Source organism: Manduca sexta, chromosome 4, assembly GCF_014839805.1.
Source record: "Manduca sexta isolate Smith_Timp_Sample1 chromosome 4, JHU_Msex_v1.0, whole genome shotgun sequence".
Classification (NCBI taxonomy): Eukaryota; Metazoa; Arthropoda; class Insecta; order Lepidoptera; family Sphingidae; genus Manduca; species Manduca sexta.
Genome location: NC_051118.1, coordinates 8,835,527 through 8,854,553, shown reverse-complemented (window position 1 = coordinate 8,854,553; position 19,027 = coordinate 8,835,527). Strand labels below are relative to the sequence as shown.

General features: G+C 37.7%; 2 protein-coding genes across 2 annotated transcripts; both read left to right on the top strand.

Annotated features, from left to right (window-relative positions):
• Window positions 1-1,892: 1,892 nt before the first annotated feature.
• LOC115443211 (facilitated trehalose transporter Tret1-like) lies at window positions 1,893-11,836 on the top strand. Its single transcript, XM_037442185.1, has 9 exons — window positions 1,893-2,227; window positions 4,848-4,957; window positions 6,017-6,136; window positions 6,762-6,917; window positions 7,236-7,403; window positions 7,922-8,058; window positions 9,612-9,828; window positions 10,231-10,425; window positions 11,516-11,836. Exons 1-9 carry the CDS (start codon window positions 2,161-2,163, stop codon window positions 11,792-11,794), a joined length of 1,449 nt encoding a protein of 482 aa, XP_037298082.1. The 5' UTR covers window positions 1,893-2,160; the 3' UTR covers window positions 11,795-11,836.
• Window positions 11,837-15,497: 3,661 nt separating this feature from the next.
• Window positions 15,498-18,628, top strand: LOC119190396. Its single transcript, XM_037442177.1, has 4 exons — window positions 15,498-16,295; window positions 16,764-16,859; window positions 17,280-17,433; window positions 18,107-18,628. The coding sequence occupies exons 1-4, from the start codon at window positions 15,522-15,524 to the stop codon at window positions 18,268-18,270; spliced, it is 1,188 nt and encodes a 395-aa protein (XP_037298074.1). The 5' UTR covers window positions 15,498-15,521; the 3' UTR covers window positions 18,271-18,628.
• Window positions 18,629-19,027: the final 399 nt, after the last annotated feature.

Sequence of the window (19,027 nt, the reverse complement as noted above, 5' to 3'; positions counted from 1 at the left end):
CGGCTCCGCCCGCGTTATAAAGCTTTTCAGGCTAAAGTTTTCCATTATAAAAGTAGTAGTTTCCCGGGAGCCTATGTTCTTCCCAGGGTTTCAAACTGTCTCCATAGCAAATTTCATCTTAATACGTTGGGTAGTTTTTGAGTTTAAGACGTTCAGGCAGACGGATGAAGCGGGGGACTTTGTTTTATAATATATCCACAACAATCCCGTCATACATCATTGTTGCATAACTTTAACCGTTTACGCAGCGCACGCAACGGAAGCTCTCAAAACTAATAAATTGTACCCGTATTTGCAACATTTTTCATTACTGCTCCCCTCCTATTGGTAGACTGTATATCATAGTGTGATGATATACAGTCTATAGCACCCCACAAATAAAGGGCTATCCAACACAAAACGAATTTTTCAGTTCAAACTGGTAGTTCCTGAGGTTAGCCATTACTGCTCCGCTCCTATTGGTCATAGCGTGATGATATATAACTTAGAGCACTCCACGAACAAAGGGCTATCCAACGCAAAAATATTTTTTCAGTTTTGACCGGTAGTTCCTGAGAATAGCCATTACTGCTCCGCTCCTATTGGGTATAGCGTGATGATATACAGCCTATAGCACTCCACGAACAAAGGGCTATCCAACGCAAAAAGAATTTTTCAATTTTGACTGGTAGTTCCTGAGATTAGCGCGTTCAAACAAACAAACAAACTCTTCAGCTTTATATAATAGTATAGATTGACATGACAATCTATTTATAATGGCTAAAAAGCCTGTAAAACCACCCTGTTCTTTTACCGAACTGGATCGCTTCGCCGGTTATTCATGTATACTACTCATTACATATACACGTTGACAGCTGTCAATTAATTCACAATGAAAGGAGATCGCAAGAGATAAAACCTTTTTTTTATAAAATTTTATTGCTATTTTTAACTTTACATCGGCAATGCAAGCATTATAAAGACTTTTTGATTATAAATCAAAGTCATTGGAGATGAAGATATTTCTGTAGGCCAATTCTTGATTTTCGTTGAGAATGGCAGAATATTTATTATCCTCTTCAGCCTTTGTAAGCACTGCTGAACATAGGTCTTCCCCAAAGAGGTATAATATAGCTTACAGTTACTTTGTTTTACTAGACTAGTGCGCGATATTTCTGGAAACAAAAACACCGCTCCCAGTCATCTAATACCCATTTGATTTATATAAAGTGGTCGGTATGTCAAATTTTTAAGAGAACACTGCACCGCTCTGCCCTCTGATCTCTATTCATCTCTAGCCAGTTTTCTATTGGTATTAATGTCACTTTGTCCGATGACCTTATGGTCATACAGAGTGATATGAAAATCAGGCTGTGGAATGGTATGCCAGCATACGCGTTCCCTCCTTCCTATTCCTAACTTGAGGTCTTTCAAGCGGAGCGTGAAGAAGCAATTATGAAGGCCGGCATGAGTGCCGATCGTCCGGAGATGCTTGTAACTTTGGCTCTTCTATGGCTTTCAGTTCGCATAACATCAGGTGTAGTGAAGCCACATTACCGAACTACGATAAAAAAAGGAGATCAGCCAAGTGCACAGAAGATATTATAGTGCACAAGTGAGTGCAATACACAGGTGCACTCTTTGTTCCTTCACTCTCATAGTCCAGTGAGACGGCAATTCGACATGACGATATAATAGTAAATATCATAGGTAGAGGAAACTAAAATAGGAACTCAAACTGAACTGGCCTTTTTAAGCTATGAAACTGGTGTTTAGAGTTCGATACTGCTTAAAAATATACCATATTATTTTATGAACACACATAAATCATCACGCTGTCGAAGTTTATGACCAATTTCTCAAAGTACGGACATTCGGTGTGCCTCCGCATCGCAGCATCTATAGTTTCCGACCGCTATACGAATTCATTTGCTATTCGTGTAGTCGGGCCACCGCGCGTGCCTGATCTGTCATGCCATGTGCCATATGACTGTGATCATCAATGGATTAAATACATGTTAATTGACACTTTATATAAGGCATTTTTAAATGATAGTTAGTTGCTCTTCGGAAGATGAAGGATTTCCGAATAAACGTCTTTTTAAAAATAGAATTTATTAAAATAAATTTAGTTTTGTAGAACAATTTTCACATTTTGTGTTTGTGTTTGTGTTTGTGATAATGAGGAAATATTATTTCTTGTTCGGTGATGGGAGTAAAGTAAATCAAATATTATGTGCAGTATTAAGTAAGTATATTTAACATATTATTAAAGTTTTTTTTTTAATTATAACGTAATTAATATTGGACGTAGGAAATATTTAGCTATTATGATTGGATTTTTTTTGTAAGCATATTCAATTATTTCTACGTTTAAAAGCTCTAAATATATTTTTGACTTATATCGGAAAAGGGAGTTTAAAAAATTGTATGTCGGTAAAAATTTGCAAAGATTCAAATTTGTACCGACAATTCATGAATTCATGGTTCTCTCTTTTTTTAACTTTCGAGATAATTGGATTTTTTATTAAACCTAGATTTTTACTGATAAACATAGAACATAATACTGAGTCAGTAAATTGTCTTCATAAAAATTAGAATTTAACAATATCTATAAAGGAATAAATTGGTAAGCTTGTTGATATTCATTTACATATTTTGGATCTGTTTGCTGAAATTTCAGTAATACTAATTACTGATATCAAAAAAATTAAAGAGATTTGACCTATCTCTCGCTTTCAGTGATAACTCGATACGAACTCAAACTATTAAATCGGTTTTGATAAAATTTTGTGTGAAGTTAGTTTGATCGAAAGAAAGGCTATACTTTTCCGAAATTCACGCAGTAGGAGTTGCTACAAAGCTCTTTCATGCAGACGAATCCATGAACAAAACCTAGCGCTTTATAAATTTAGAATATACAAAAAAAAAAAAAACTATATAATGTAAACATATTTTTGGCGCATACCAAAGTTTGTAAAGGTAACGTCTTATCTCAAACTGAAGAACAAGACAAAAGTTATTACCTATTTTGGACACGCGCCAATTTCCCACCAAAAGTAATTAATAATATAATAAAGCTTTATTTATTCCATACTTAGTTCAATAAACATGCAATAGGTGACTTATTTCTTTTAAAATTAATTTAATTAAAGTTAGTTTTTAAGTTATGGACCCCCTTCGGGTAAAAGCCTCCTCCAAGGAACTCCACTTATCTCTATCCTTCGCGACGCTTAACCAATCTCGGCCTGCCGTCTCTACGATCTCGTCAGACCACCTGGCGCACGGTCGGCCTTTCGCTCTCTTACCTCGTGGACCGTTCCACATTAGCGAACGTAAGGTCCACCTGTCGTCTTTATATCTGGCCACATGGCCTGCCCACTGCCATTTTCTTTTCAACGAGAAAGTCAAGGCATCAGTTATCGCCGTCATGTTACGGATGTCGGTACACTTTACCCTATCTCTTAATTTTATGCCTAAGCAGCTTCTCTCCATTTTCCTTTGGGTTGTCTGGATTTTTTCCTTGTTGTGGCGTCGAATGTCCAAGTTTGGCACCCATATGTGAGACAGGGGAGTATGTTTGTATCCATGACTATTTTCTTTGTCGACAGTGGGAGATTCGATTTGAGTACTTCTTTATGGGCCCAGAAATTTTTCCAGGTGGTTGCTACTCTTCTGTTCACTTCTTCCGCGCCTCTGTCTTTTGCCAAACGATATCCTTTTCCCCAGGTATATGTACTCCTTCACAAACTCTAGAGGCGTGCCTTCCACCAATATTGGTATCTCGTGGTTGTTGGACATGACCTTCGTTTTATTTAAATTCATTTCCAGTCCTACATTTATACTAGCTGTATTCAGGTCATTTATCATGCTATTTAAGTTATGTGGGCATTCCGAAAACAAAATAATGTCATCTGCAAACCGTAGGTGGCTTAGGTATTTTCCGTTCATATAAATTCCCTGCTTCGACCATGGTAGGTTCTTCATTACATGCTGGAGCACTGCTATAAACAGTTTGGGAGAGACGGGGTCGCCTTGTCTCACGCCTCTGCATATATTAATTTTTGTTCCAGATCTGTCCAACTTGACTCTACCTGTACAATTGGCGTAGATGTTTTTCAGAATATTTATATATTTTACGTGTATTTTTAACTCCCTTAATGAATCCCATATGCTTTCGTGAGTAATGGAGTCAAAAGCTTTTTTATAGTCAATAAAAGCTATGAAAACTGAAACTATGAAACATCAATATTTTTAGATATTTTCAGTTATTTGTTATTGGCAAGGACAAAATTTTAAATATATAAAAAACTCATAAACGATGTTCTACTACGCGTGAATTGTAAATATTCATTTTTATGAAACCGGTATGTCTTACATATTAATCATAAAACGCGAGGTCTCGGTATCAAAGTTAGACATCTATTTCTGCGAATATTTAAATCCGGATTCAAATTACCGGTTTGCAATTTGTGCTTATTGTATTGACAAGCTGTTCTACTACATTTTAGGACCCAAAAAACTAGTATAAAGGACACAAGTTGCCCCCCCCCCCCCTTCCTCCACATATCCTTGTACGAATGTGCCTTTTGGCAACAAAGAAATTCTCTAAGTAATGTAACACAGTGAAGAGCTAAGGATTTTTAGAAATTCATCCTTCTTTATGGGCATGGCACGGTGAGCCAAAGTAACAGGTGATCAAATAGAGTCTAAATAGTGTCAATTGATGGGAGATAGCTATTTGATATAATTATGCCAGTCTATTTAAACCCTGATATATACAAGCTGATCCCGAAACGTGATAAACTTATGTGGGGGGTTCAATCTCATTAAGCAAGAAGTATATAAATTATAATTTATTTAAACAGTAAACTTGCCCGTGTTCGCGTACGGCGCCAGCATCGGCTGGATGTCGCCCATGACACTACTCCTTCAGGGAGAACACTCGCCGCGAGGGACGCCGCTCACCGCCTCTGAAGTAAGCTGCTCTCCTAGTATTTTATTTAGTCATCCTCTTATATTGTATGCATCATCAGTCACAAACCCATTGCTAATACCTTCTTGTAAGATATCTCCATTCTCATCATTCAGAGGATGTCCATTGTTGAATCCTTCCGAAGTTTCTATACCGTCTGGTTGGAAGTATTCTGCATTTAGTAACTTCTATGGTAAATACCATAGAATTTAATTATTATGGACCGCTCACTATCATATCATAGGACGAAACACACATGGGGAAAAGGGGTGAACTTATTGAATCTCTGTCTACACCTTCGGAGATAAAAATTGTTCTGTGTGTTTGTTTATGTTTGTAAATAACCAGTTTAGCTTGAAACAGGGTCTTTTGAATTACTAGAGGCATCGTAGAAGGAGCATGGATTTTTATAATTTATCCTCCATGGGGTAATCTGGTATGTAACTCTCACACAAGCAAAGACTGCTCACATTCTTATTTTTATTTATTTGACAGCTGGGTAGGTAGGTACAATTCATTCCCTATGTATTGATACAAATAATAGCTCTGGTCCTGCATTATACTGTCACTTTACTGAGAGTTAAGCCTTAGTCCACCACTCTGGTCTATATGACATGACATATCATTGAAATACTTATGGAGAATTCGTAGGTATGTAGGTTTCTTCACAATGTTTCCTTAACCATTTAAGCGAACCAATTCGTCGTAATTGATAAATAATGCACACGTAATTTCGAAAAATCTAGGTAATGTTGCTTTTGTGGTTTTGAAACTGCGGACATTCGTCTAGGCAGTCTATCCCACTCCGAACTAGGCTATCGCGGACTTATTTGGGAATCTGATACTAAATCTCAATAAATTTCCCTTTCCAAATTCCTATTTATTTATTTAATATTTGGGAAACAAACAGAAAATATCAAATATAAATATTAAAAGAATATGTTACCAGGTATGGAAAGAGTGAACAATAACATTAATTAAAATACAATGAAATAAAGGTAACAAAAAACTATCCAGGATTTAAGTGGGGATCTTCCTCACCGTTTTCACTGGCATTCTCAGGTGTCATGGATGGCGGCTGTCGCATACCTGACTTCCGTCCCTGCGAACTACCTGGTCGCCTTCATGGGGGATAAAATAGGCAGAAAGATCACACTGCTGTTCGTCTCAGCGATGCTGTGCGTAAGTCAATAGCTATATTTTATCTTGAACCTAGATATTAATTTAGTTACCGTTTTAATAATTCAAACACAACCCATTTGATGTATTAGCGGTACATGCTCTCCTAGAAGTATCGAAATCATTATTATAAATAAGGTGGCATAGTCCATTGAAATGTTACATTTTTTAGGCCTTACCTTGCGTTTTTTAGAGGACGCAATTTTATTTTTTTGAAGTGTAGGGGGGGGGGGTCAGTCTAAAGCTAAAACCAAGTTTGTGGGGTCGCCACACTTGTTCCACGGCCGCCATCTTGAAAATAGGGGTTGAAATGGTTTTTACGATGTATCTCTTAAACTATTTATCTGACAAAAAAAATGTATAAACACTTTTTGTTGCAAATTAAATTCTCTACAACTTTGGTTTAGTAACTTCAAAAAAATAAAATTGCGTCCTCTAAAAAACGCAACCCCAAATGTAACTTTTCAATGGACTAGCAACATTATGGTGGCCTGTTTTATTGACGTTAGTTAAATCTGCAGTCAAAAGCTATAGCTTCACCTGTTGTTCGATTAAATTAAAACTACATTACATGCTATGCGTCCAATCTTTTTCCTTATATCGCCAGTTAAACAATTTTGTTCTCCAGGCTTGTTGGATCCTGAAGCTGTCGTCAATGGATACTTGGGCATTTATCCTAGCGAGGGCCTTCGTCGGAGTCTCCATGGCGGGTTGTTACGTCACCTGCCCCCTGTACACGAAGGAGATCAGTCAAGACTGCATCAGAGGCTTCCTCGGGTCTTTGGTACGATTTTGTATAAGGCACTACTCAGACGACTTTATCTACTTCATCAAACGTAAATGGGCTTCAATAAGCTATCAACATGTTCTGGCTATTAATGTTTCGTTTTTATACGATCACGCTAAAAGTAACATGTTACTATAAATTAAATGCTAAATTATTGTAGTGCGTGTTTTTTTTATAACGACAAAGTGACCCCACTACACCTGATGGTAAGTATAGCGGGGTCCAATAGAATGGCAACTGACGAGAGATGATTAACCCTCGACAGTCGAAACAATTATGCCCGCAAAACCAAATCCTAGTTTATTTTTATTACAGACAATTCTGTTTCACACAACGGGTAACTTACTACTTTACGTAATCGGAGACCTGATGAGCTACCGGCCGATACTGTGGACATGCCTCGCGATGCCAACACTTCACCTGGTGCTGTTCCTCATGATGCCGGAGTCTCCTTCCTACTTAGTTAAACAGGGGAATCTGGAGGTAAGTTAATCAGTAAGGTAATGAGCGTGACAGTCTTCCAAAAGTAAGAGCAACCATTAGATTTGGAGACGAATGTGAAAATGAGTGCTGTCAGTTTTTGTTTGATTCCACGATGGCGCTTTGTTATAGCTTGTTTATATCTAGTCTACTATTATCTAGTCTGTAGTCATTATAATTGATAGTATAATTAAAGAAACTATTTGTCATCTTTACTTGAAGAGTTATTGACATCACAGAATCGTAGATAGTTTCAGCCAATAGTCAATCTATTGAACTCTAAGTAATATGTTAAATTAATTTGGGTAAATTCGTAAGGACACAGAGGGATTTATCCTCAGGTCGTTAGGAAATTAACGAACGGATCAATTATTCATCTACATTACGAATAATACGATCTTATTTAGGTAGCGTAAAGAAAAATATTTCTAAAGAACTTAGCATGTTTGCCCTGTGTTTGTAATCCTTAATCATCGCTAGTGATGACCTTTAATTGAAATTAAAGGCTTTATCCTTTATAGGAAGCTGCAAGAGTGGTGGCCTGGTTGCGGTGCAGGAAAGAAGATGACCCTAAAGTGTTCCAAGAGTTAGACTTCATAAGGAAAGAACAGAAGAAGGACGAAGAAAGTAGTAAATTTGTATTCAAAGCTATTTGTGAGTAATATTTTCTTTTTTTCATGATAATAGGAGTTTGCTAAGAAATAGCTCCATTTCTGAAATTTATACCCGAAATTGAAATAAGCCCAACCCTCATCACATCATGGGACGGAATATACATGGCCAAAAATGACGAAGAGTTGACATATGCCCACTCCTTCGGAAATAAAAGGTGATGAGTGCGTATACAGGATCATTTTGATATTGCGTTAATAAATGTGAAAAAAGCGGATTCGCTTTTATCTCTGCCAACATTGTGTCTAAATAATATGTGAATAACAAATGTTTTTACCAAAATTTACAGTTTTACTTTCCTAGTTTCTCTGTCACTTTATAGTTTAGAGAAGCGGTCGGCAACCTATTAGGAGGCAAGGGCCATAAGGTGGCAAAATTAACTAAAGGCGGGCTATACGTATAACATTAAACCTAGAAACCCTGCTTTAGATGCGCTTACTCTTCTTTTAATACATTTATTTTGAGGTTTAAGCCTTATTACAAAACAATCACGGACCACAAACAGAACGTTCGCGGGCCGCGTGTTGCCGACCGCTGGCTTAGAGCGAATGTGTCATGTATGTGAGTATATTTCTGCCTAGAAATGTTATCATTGTTCTGAGCTGGAAATGTGATGTTGCCGCTGCGATGAATTCTCTTAATATAGTAAAGGTGGCATTAAAAAATGATATTTACTTTATCCAAAACTTACGGCTCTAGTATCTTATTGTAAAATATTATTTTCAAGCAAATCCATTTGGTTTCATTTAGTAATGCAATGTTAAATGACCCTGTATATTTATTTTGTTCCACGGGCTTTAGTTATCGCTTTTGGTTGCGTTAGATTTGTTGCCTGGGACGGAAGTAGCAACAACCTTCTAGTTTGCAAACTCAGCGATATCATACAAAAAACTATATTAATTGCTGCATAAATCGATCATCAAATCAACAAACCAATAATGTTCAAAATATCCGTAAGAATTACCAGGAATACATAACATGCTAAAATATGTGGTTAATACATTATTATCACTTATATAATGCATTTGACATTTCCTTCTAAAACAGTTCAAATATTTTTCTGGTCTTATTCTCGTCGCTCCGTTCGCTAATAAATATTAATCGAGACCAATAAAACTGTTGTCTCGTCATCAACAATTTAATTGGACGGCGCCTTGGTTTCATGAGCCCCTGATACATTTTAATGTTGTCGTTATTATATACGAAAATGATCTATGAAGAGAATCAGATAAACAAATTTACTTATAGAATATATTATCGTAGCTTATTGCAATAGTACTGGAATTTGTTTGTTTGTTCTGAACCGCTTTTGAAAATTCTTTCACTAATAGACAGCTACATTACTAGTGCTATAGGATATTTACCGGGAAAATATTTATCAAACTCAAAACCAACAAAATTGAGTTGTTATCTTAAAATTCATTCACAGACAAATAATAATGTCCATCGCCTATTTTCTTTAATATTTTAAAGATGTGTATGCGTAAAAAAACATAACATCACATGATTTATTCATCAAATTAAAATATAAAATTTCAGTATATTCCGAGCATTCCTCATTGCCCTGGTCATCGCGTTGGCCAGGGAGGCGTGCGGCGCAGTCCCGGTGCTCAATTTCGCTGGAGAGATCTTTGCCCTGGCCTCCGAGGGGTCAGGGCTGGTCCTGACGCCCAACCAGCAAGCTATGATGCTAGGGGCCGTCCAGGTATTAGGGTCTACTCTTGCGGCTAGCGTTGTGGAGAAAGCTGGGAGGAAGGTGAGTTAAAAAGTTCATGGTTTTCAAAGGGGTAGGTAGATATGTATGTCACGCAGTACTTTGTAATTTAAAGTTCATAATCTGTTACTGTTTGAGTAGTAATGCTTACTATCAGGCGAGCGGCATATTCGTCTTGTCATTCTAAATCAAAAACCAAGTCAGCTTACGGTTCTATTTTGTATATATAAGGACTGTGTAGTTATTATTACGAAGCATATTTTTGTTAAGTTAACTTAATTTAAGAATCAACCACAACCGTTTATTGACCGTAAACTTTATTATGAAATAATTTAACTAATTACTGTAGAGGCAATTTCTGATAAACCTTCATATGGGAATACATGAACCAGAATCTACCAATATTTATTATAATACAAGTTATTTTCATGCTTTCTCTTCCAGCCACTTCTATTTGTGACATCTTTCCTGTCCGGGTTGAGTATGTGCCTCCTGGCGTCCTGGTTCCTGGCCCGGGAGTACTCACTCATCTGGCCCGCATGGATGCCTATCACGGTCCTCTGTATATGCATCTTCTGCGACTCCTCAGGACTTCAGCCGCTGACTGTCATTGTTACTGGCGAAATATTCTCTTATAAGGTAGGTCATGTAATGTACCACGGTATCCACTGATTTCAATGATTTTTTTTAACTGAGTGGTTATGTTAGGGTCACCGTACCTTACGACCCGTTGCGACGTTGAGCTGGATTTGATGGTGAATTTCGGGCGACCGCCGGGCTGAGTCCTTAACCCCTATATACAACGCATGGCATACCAACTAAAATTGTACAGACACTGCTTGTTGTAAAGCGACTAATATGGGCCATCGCCATTAGTTTGTGTGTGTGTATAGCACATTGTGGTGACCTCCAGGTTTGACGAAAGCGTGGAAGCTGGGCCTTGTGCTGTCGTTGATGCTGAGAGGGTCCTTCGATGTGCGGGGGCTTTCGAATCTCCATCAAATCTCCCCTTCCACATAGGAAACGGGCCGCACTAGGTGTCAAGCGCAGGAGTGGCTGTGGACGTTAACTTAGACACTTCCGTTGAGGAAGCCCGCAGGCGTCCCTAATGCGCCAAAGAGGGCTACCGTGGAGTATTAAGTTGTTATGTCATGCGTTGTATATCTGGTTAGACTAACCTAATCCCTCTCAGTAGTGAAAGAGGCCCCAGTGGTAGAGTATTTAATGCAGGGCTGATATTATTATTATATTACTCCAATCAATGTTCTCAAATCAGAATTCGCAAATTGTGGAATAAATAATGACTCATCACGGCCATGTTGAGAATTGATATTTTAACACGATATTATGTCATCTGAAAATTTACACGCGGTCTTCAGCCGTGGAATATTTTTAGTTTATATTTGCAAAGAGTTGAAGAGTTTAGAATTTAGTTTAGAGTTGATTATGGCAATTATTTTTTTTATTGGTTTTAGAGCTACCTCATTGTAGTGTATATGCTATAGAAGGTTGGGTTCGATTTCCCAGTTGGGAAATTTTGCAAGTTTATCTAATATTTTGACAGGATTAGTTTCCTCTATAAGCATTGATGAATGGTTTTATTAAATATTTATTGTTTCTATGTGTGGTTAAAAAAGCCATACTACAGGCTTTTCTTGTTTCAAATACAGAAGGTTTTGATACAGTTTTAGTATAATTTAATAAAAAAAATGATATTTTTTATTCACAGTACCGCGGGACAGTAATGGCAACGACCATGTCGGTGGCCTCCTTCGTAGACTTTCTTCAGATGCTGTTTTTCAAGCCCCTTGCCAACGCAGTGGGCATTCACGTGTCATTCTACTTTTTCGGCGTAATCTGCATAGCTGCTGCAATTTATGTGATTCTGGTACTTCCAGAAACAAAACAGAGACCTCTTGAGGAGATTTACGAGGATATGAAAAGTAAGAAAGAGAAGAAAACAGATATAGAGACCCAAGAGAATGAGAAGGAGATATACGTTTTTTAAAATTAATTAAAAAATATATTTTTATTAAATGTAATAAACCAGTCATATTTTTTATTGTTTTCTTATTACTCTAACTCTAATAAGACTTTTTCTACTTAATCTCAAAAATAATTCATTGAGGCCGGTTACGCCCACATAGTTTATTTTTGTATTACGATATAAATGATGTCAACAACCCCCAACTTTTAAAGATCTTGAGAAATGTTTGTTTCACGACTTCTAGTAAATACTTTTCGTTATTCAAATATATAAGCCGACCAAATACAAAAGTCATACTCAAACCTATACTCTCGAATAAATCAAATAAATACTATCTACATTAGATTTTTAATCCGATGCTAGTCAAATAAAAGTGACTTGAACATTGCGAATAAGGGCTTTAATGTTAAGTCGCTCAGTACTAGCTACAATATCTTCAACGGACCTTGGACGGTTGCGGCGGTTGTGGTCCAGCCCGCAGATAGAAGGGAGACAATTGAAAACTCAGGGTAATTACGTGGTACGAGATTTATTTTTACACCTCCGCGTTACACTCGGTACTGGTTGCTGGCGTTATGCAACAAGAGTCACTGGCCTGGGGAACTCCGATCCAGGCGAACGGCACGTAGATGTTGCACGTGGCTGGCTCCGGCGGCAGTTCGCCGGGCAGTTGGAAGGCCACGTGGGTGAGCAGGGTGTGCACGTGGTCGGGGTCAGCTCCCGCGACGTTGGTGGTGTGCACGTGGTCGGCTCCGGCGACAGCTCGCCGGCAGTCGGTCGGGGTCAGCACACCCGACGATGGTGGTGCGCAGCTGGACGTGGTCGGGAGGCAGCTCTCCCGTCCGTCTGCTGTCCGTGATAGTGCACCGTACAAGCACACGTGGTAGCACCGTGGAAAAATAAGGCACGCCGTAAAGAAGAACCCTAGCGGGAACAACGACGTGTGTGAATATGTAGTGCCACGGTCAAAGATAATGGCTCAAAAAGGCTGCGGGTCGCGTTGCACGCCCATTTATGCAGGCGCCATTCGGACGTACGTCAGTGCAATGACAATTCATTGCAATGATGATCTTCATTGGTAGTTCTAATTGCGAGGGCGTTAATCATTCACATTATAACCACAGACTATTTAGAAAGACAATAGTAACGTTGACAGAGTATATATATTAGTATAATTGGTAACGTTACACGGTATTTGAAGGAGATTACTGTGGAAACCACTAAACGGACTGATGAGTAAGATATGATGCTTCAGTGGCTTAGTTATAATGCGTACGCGGTATGAGTACGACTACCGCGCCGAGGTCTTGGGTTCGAATCTCAGTAGGGCCAAAAGTAATAGTGAATGGGTTCTTTCATCTTAAAAACTATTCAATCCCAGCTCGGAATCTGGAAGTTGTGCGGTGTGATACCCCGTGCCTCGAAAGGCACGTAAAACCGTTGGTCCTGCACCTGATCTCTCTCCGGTCATGTCGAATTGTCGTCTCACAGGACTATGAGAGTGAAGGAACATTGAGTGCTTGTGTATTGCGCACACACAAGTGTACTATAATATCTCCTGCGTACCTGGCTGATCTCAGTTGAGATTGGCCGCCCTGGCCGAAATTCGGTTCGGGGGCGTTCATTCACATACAATATATCTATCATTTATTATAGTTACTGGTGGTAGGTCCCTCATATGTGAGAGACCGTCTGGTTAAATATAATCGTAATGTCTAATTCTGTCGCCAAGCAGCAGTGTGTAGTCACTGTTGTGTTCCGGTTTGAAAAACATTATAGTCAGTGTAACTACTGAACATAATAAGACTTTAGATCTCATGTCTCAGGATGGCAAGCGCGGCGGAATACCAAACAATACTTTGTAATTCAAGGAGTTGGATGGTGTTTCTACTGTTTAAGGGCAGTCATATCACTTATCATCAGCGAACGGCAAGCTCGTCTCGTCACTCAAAACAATAAAAATTGTTACATAGATAGGTTGCTATTGTTTGAACGAGCCATGGATCGATATTTACCTAATTTGAGCAGTGTTTACATTCTCTTTGTTTAATTTGTTTGAGTGGTTATAAACATCGATTTTTTTGCCTAGTGACTGAGAGATTGTGAACCGTCAGTTTGATGCCCAGATCAGAGAGCACTTTATATATAATAATATCAACCCTGTATTATATACTGTAGCCCAATGAACCCAGCAGTGGGGGCATGGGCTTCCACTACTATTGAGAAGGATTAGGCCTTAGTCCACCATGCTGGCCTGGTGCGGATCGGTAGACTTTACACACCCTCAAAATTCCTATAGAGAATTTCTCAGGTACGCAGCTACCCTTAGGAAGTTTTCCTCCGCCGTTAAAGCAAGCAATTCACAAAGAATACACACATAGTTTTAGGAAAATCAGAGGTGTGGCCTTGGGATTTGAACATGTGGACATTCGTCTCGACAATCCATTCCTGACTCAACCGCTATCACCGCTTAGCTCTTAATGTAAATATTCAAAGTTTTGGAAGTTCGGCGTGGCGTTTATTGTTAGGTCGGTTGTAAGAGCTACGTCAAATTATTTCGTATCGTCATTAGTATTTACAAATCTACTAGTTCTGTCAATAACATTTATTTGTCACGATATTAGACTTTGACAATGGAGGGACAGTCTAAGTTTAACTGGTGTCAGGACCGGCATAATCTTGATAAGTAATCACATTCTGAAGCCATAGAACCTTTGATACTCTATTACTATACTCGAATGATTTCTCATATTAGGGCGAATGTTAGATATAGAAATACAACTATGAAAAAAATATAACCATACACAAATCCCGTGATTATTCTAACAGCTACCCATTGTTTCTGGCATACTAAAGGCTGCTTACCGGCAGAAATCATCAATACTTACTTATTGCATTACTACGTGTAAATCTAGTTACAACAGGCCGGCATAATTGTATACTGCGGAGGGGTAATCATCGCAGATCAATCGACATTTTATTGGACTCCACTTCATTTACCACCACTGCAGAGAGTTTAGTTTGCTATGTACGTATTAAAAATAGTACCTATTATCTCTATTAGAGGACTTTTAATATAATTTGACATCATTTGTCACTTTGTTTGCCTCATTATAGTTAAGTGTTCTACAATCGATACACAATCATTCGTTTGCTGCAAAGACAATTCCTAATGTAATCAAGTTAACAGTTTGGTTACTTCCAGAATAGTTGTAAGACCTGTACACGATATTGGGTTTTAATTAACATTCATATTAGTGATATTATGCTTTGTATGTTCGAGCGTCTTCATTTTAAGAGGTAAAAACAAATATTTTTGATAGAGTTTATTAATTTTCAATAAAGTATTTCAAAAGCTTATAGTAGAATTATACAAAAACACTTGAGTGAAAAGAAATCAAATAATCCCTATAATTGAAGAAGCGCGTCGCACTGTTAATTGTGAAAATGCTACACCATTTTTTTTATTATAGTAGATATGTGCTTAAATAAATAAGTAAATACAATTTAGAGGCCCAGAAGGCCTTAAAAGGATACATAACAAAATAATAAGAATTATACATTAAAACAGTTAGTAATTAAATACTTTTTAAAAATGCTTCAAATTAAACAGATGTTCTTACCCTACTCAAAAGTGCTGCTAAAATAATAATTGTAGCATGGAACACATACATTTTCAAATTAAATCTATATTATTACAATCTCTCCTCAGGCGATATCAATAATCAAAGAAAGGATACTAAAAAATATGCCGCGGAAAAAAACGAAAATCTCACAGAACTTAGGTTTACAAGAAGTGTTGTTGAACAATAGAGTTGACGATGACATCCAAAAACTCCTATTTCCGATGGACCTTATTCAGAGACTGCTTCTGATACCGAAATACAAGATCAGAGATAACTTCATAACCCCAAACGGATTGTGGGCGAACATCATCAACATTTTCTTTACTTGCATCGTCACCATGATTTTTTTATACTACACAATGTACACAAAAAGGATCATAGATGTCGCGGATGTGGAATATGTACAGACTTGTCTGTGGCTGGACTTTATAACTTACTCAATGTGCGTGATTATTAACTGCCTTACCTGCATTTTCCAAAGCAAAAATTTCGTGCAACTTGTTTTAAAAATTCAAGAATCTCACAGAAGATTGTACAGCGAAAAGTTCCAATCATTTGTGAAGTTAAATTGGGTCTTTTTTGTTATTTTAGTTATATATCAGATAAAAGAAGCAATCATTATACAAGCCCTTTATTTTAGGGGAAATATGATTGTAACAGTAATGACCCAGTACCTACTGTCCAGTATTGACTTTAACATACTGATCGCTATTCGATGGATGCAATTTATAAACTTGAAGTTTGAGGTGTGGTTGAAGGAGTTTAGACTTTACACAAACATCAAAGAGTCTAGTTACGGACGACTGAAGACTGAACAGATATGGAAGAGAATGTACCACATGTATTCGTGTATAACAAAATGTTACAATTTGTTTAAAAAGAGCTTTCAGTACGTGGTAAGTAACTGAAAATTATTTCTTTAACCTTTGTTATTGCACCTGAAGGTAAAAGGAGTGGGGTCGACTAGGCCTTAGTCCACCACGCTGGCTTAGTGCGGATTGGTAGACTTCACACACTTTCAAAGTTCCTATAGAGAACTTCTCAGGTCTGCAGGTTTCCTCTAGTTGTTTTCCTTCACTGTTAAAGCAAGTGATAATTCTCAAAGAATACACACATATTTTTTTTAGAAAAGTTAAAGGTGAGTGCCCTTGGGATTTGAACCTGTGGACATTAATTTTCGGCAGTCCGTTCCACACCCAACTAGGCTATCACTGCTTTTTGGCTCCATAACTATGAAATTACTCTATCTCCCAAATTTCCACGGCAGAGAGGTATAACACAGTACTTTGAACTTCAAAGCTAGTGTGGTGTTCGCTAACAGAGCATCATTAATTTATATGAAAGCGACATGTTTTGTACTTCAGATAATGTATCACGTGGCGGAGATGTTTATCCACACAGCGTGCTACGTCGAAATGTTGATAGAATTTAACAAATTGGCTTCGGACCGATGGACTAAAGTAAGTACTTTCTAAAAAATATTATATTAAAGCTATCAGTTTCGTTGTAGTGTCTTTCTCAGAGTCTTTCGTTATAGATGTGTCAGATAATTGATAGCGTCTCTATCGATATTTTCGTGATTATAGGCCGTCCAACAAGACATCCACTTCAAGGTGACTGCTAGTCTTTTAGGAGACAGTAAAATTTTGTTGGTAGCGTGCCAGTGTCTATAAAAAAGTTATAGTGAAACTTAAGCTCCATTGAAGGACGCATTTCTGGTGACCATTTTGAGTTGTCAACTAAATTCACGTTCATTGGCCTGCCCGAGCTATCTCCTCGCATACCACCAACGGTACGCGTGCCAGTACAAGAAACAAAGTTCATTCAATAGAAAATAGTTGATCCATCACCAAATAAATCTACTGCATTTTTTCTTTCAGACAAGCCACTACCTGGGAGTGGGAGTAATGATGATATGGATAGTCAAGAAGCTGACCCTGCACACACTCTTGGCGATGGCCTTGGAGAGGTTCTACATGATCCAAGAAAGTGTTGAAGATATCTGCTCCTCGGTGCAGGCACGAGGCGCACCAGGTATGAAAACATCTTCAGGAGCGGTTGCGGCAAAAACTTATACACCGTCAAGAAAGCTTGCTGCTGTCCCTAATGCGCCGAAGAGGGCCATCACGTAGATTTAGTTGGTGTGCTGTGCGTAGTGTATATATTGAAGTACATAATATGGTTAGGGACTCGGCCTGTGGTTGCCCGATGGTACTATCAGTCGGAGCGGCTCAATAGCAGGTCGTAAGGCACGGCCAATCCAACTTAACCACTTAGTCGACCTCCACAAAGGCTGGACGGAAGTAATAAAGCACTTTCTCTATAAAAGAGGGTATTAAACATCTTAATATGCTATCGTTTCTTTAACGAAATTGGACAGTAAAACTAATACACAAGGCCCTTGGTTCGCAGCCTTGACTTATTGTTGGCATTAAAAGAATACCTTGGTATCGAAATTAGTAATTTTCAGTCTGCAATCTCTGTTCACTACTGGACTAACCGTCATTATCAATAAAGGGTCTCAATCGCTTTTTTCGATCTATCTCAGAAATTGGTCAATCACAATGAAGTAGTTTTTGACATCCTTACAAATTAATGATTTTGATTGATTTATATTCAAAATCGGACTGAGGATTGAGATTAGGATCGTTTATTAAAAATATAATAATTACACTTCTATAGAATTTATTCTAACGTATATTTCCAGATGCTTGCAAGATGATGTGCAAGAACATCCGAAGGTTGAACACTTCTGAAACGGACAAGTTCAAGCCATGCCTTCTATTCCTGATGGATGCGAAGTTCCCGCTGCGCCTGCTCAGTCTCATCACCACGTATATTATAGTGCTACTTCAGTTTGCCTATCTGTGAATTACTTAAACAGAAGTGGAAGCCTACGTTGTCCCTGGTTTGGGCTAAAATATATTTGTAACAAAATTATCTTTCTCAGATTTTGTAGTTGATGTTGTAGTATGAATTTGTATTAATTACTCTGATATTTGCATTTAGACTAATAATTATTTACTTAAATGAATAATAAAACTAATGTTTATTTTATTATTATAAGTCAAATGGCTGGGTGCAAAAGCTAAGACAAATCTATACTATTACATAAAGCTAAGGAGTTTGTTTTTTTAAACGCGCTAATCTCACTACTGGTACGAGTTTTAAAATTCTTCTAATGTTGGATAGCCCGTTTATTGAGGAAGGCTATTGTCTATATAACATCGCGATATGACTAATAGGAGTGATGCATTAATGAAAAATGGTGCATTAATGGAGAAACGGGGAAAATTTATTATTTTTATGAACTGCCTTTACGTGCGATGCCTAAGCGGTTAAAGTTAAGGCGATACCTCAAGGTCCATTTTCATAAATTTCGTCATATTAAATTTTAAAGGCCGAAATATCCATGATTATTAATTATTTTTACGTTTTTCTTTCAACTGCGAGAACTAATCACTAACTAGACGTGAATTTAAATTCTTTACTTGCCAATACTTGTTTAGTTACCCAGATTAAAGGTGAAACAAAATGTATGAAAATGGACTTTGAGGTATCGCCTTAATCAAAAATTACGAATGACGGAATTTTTCCTTTTAAAAAGTTCTAAACATTTTTATATGAA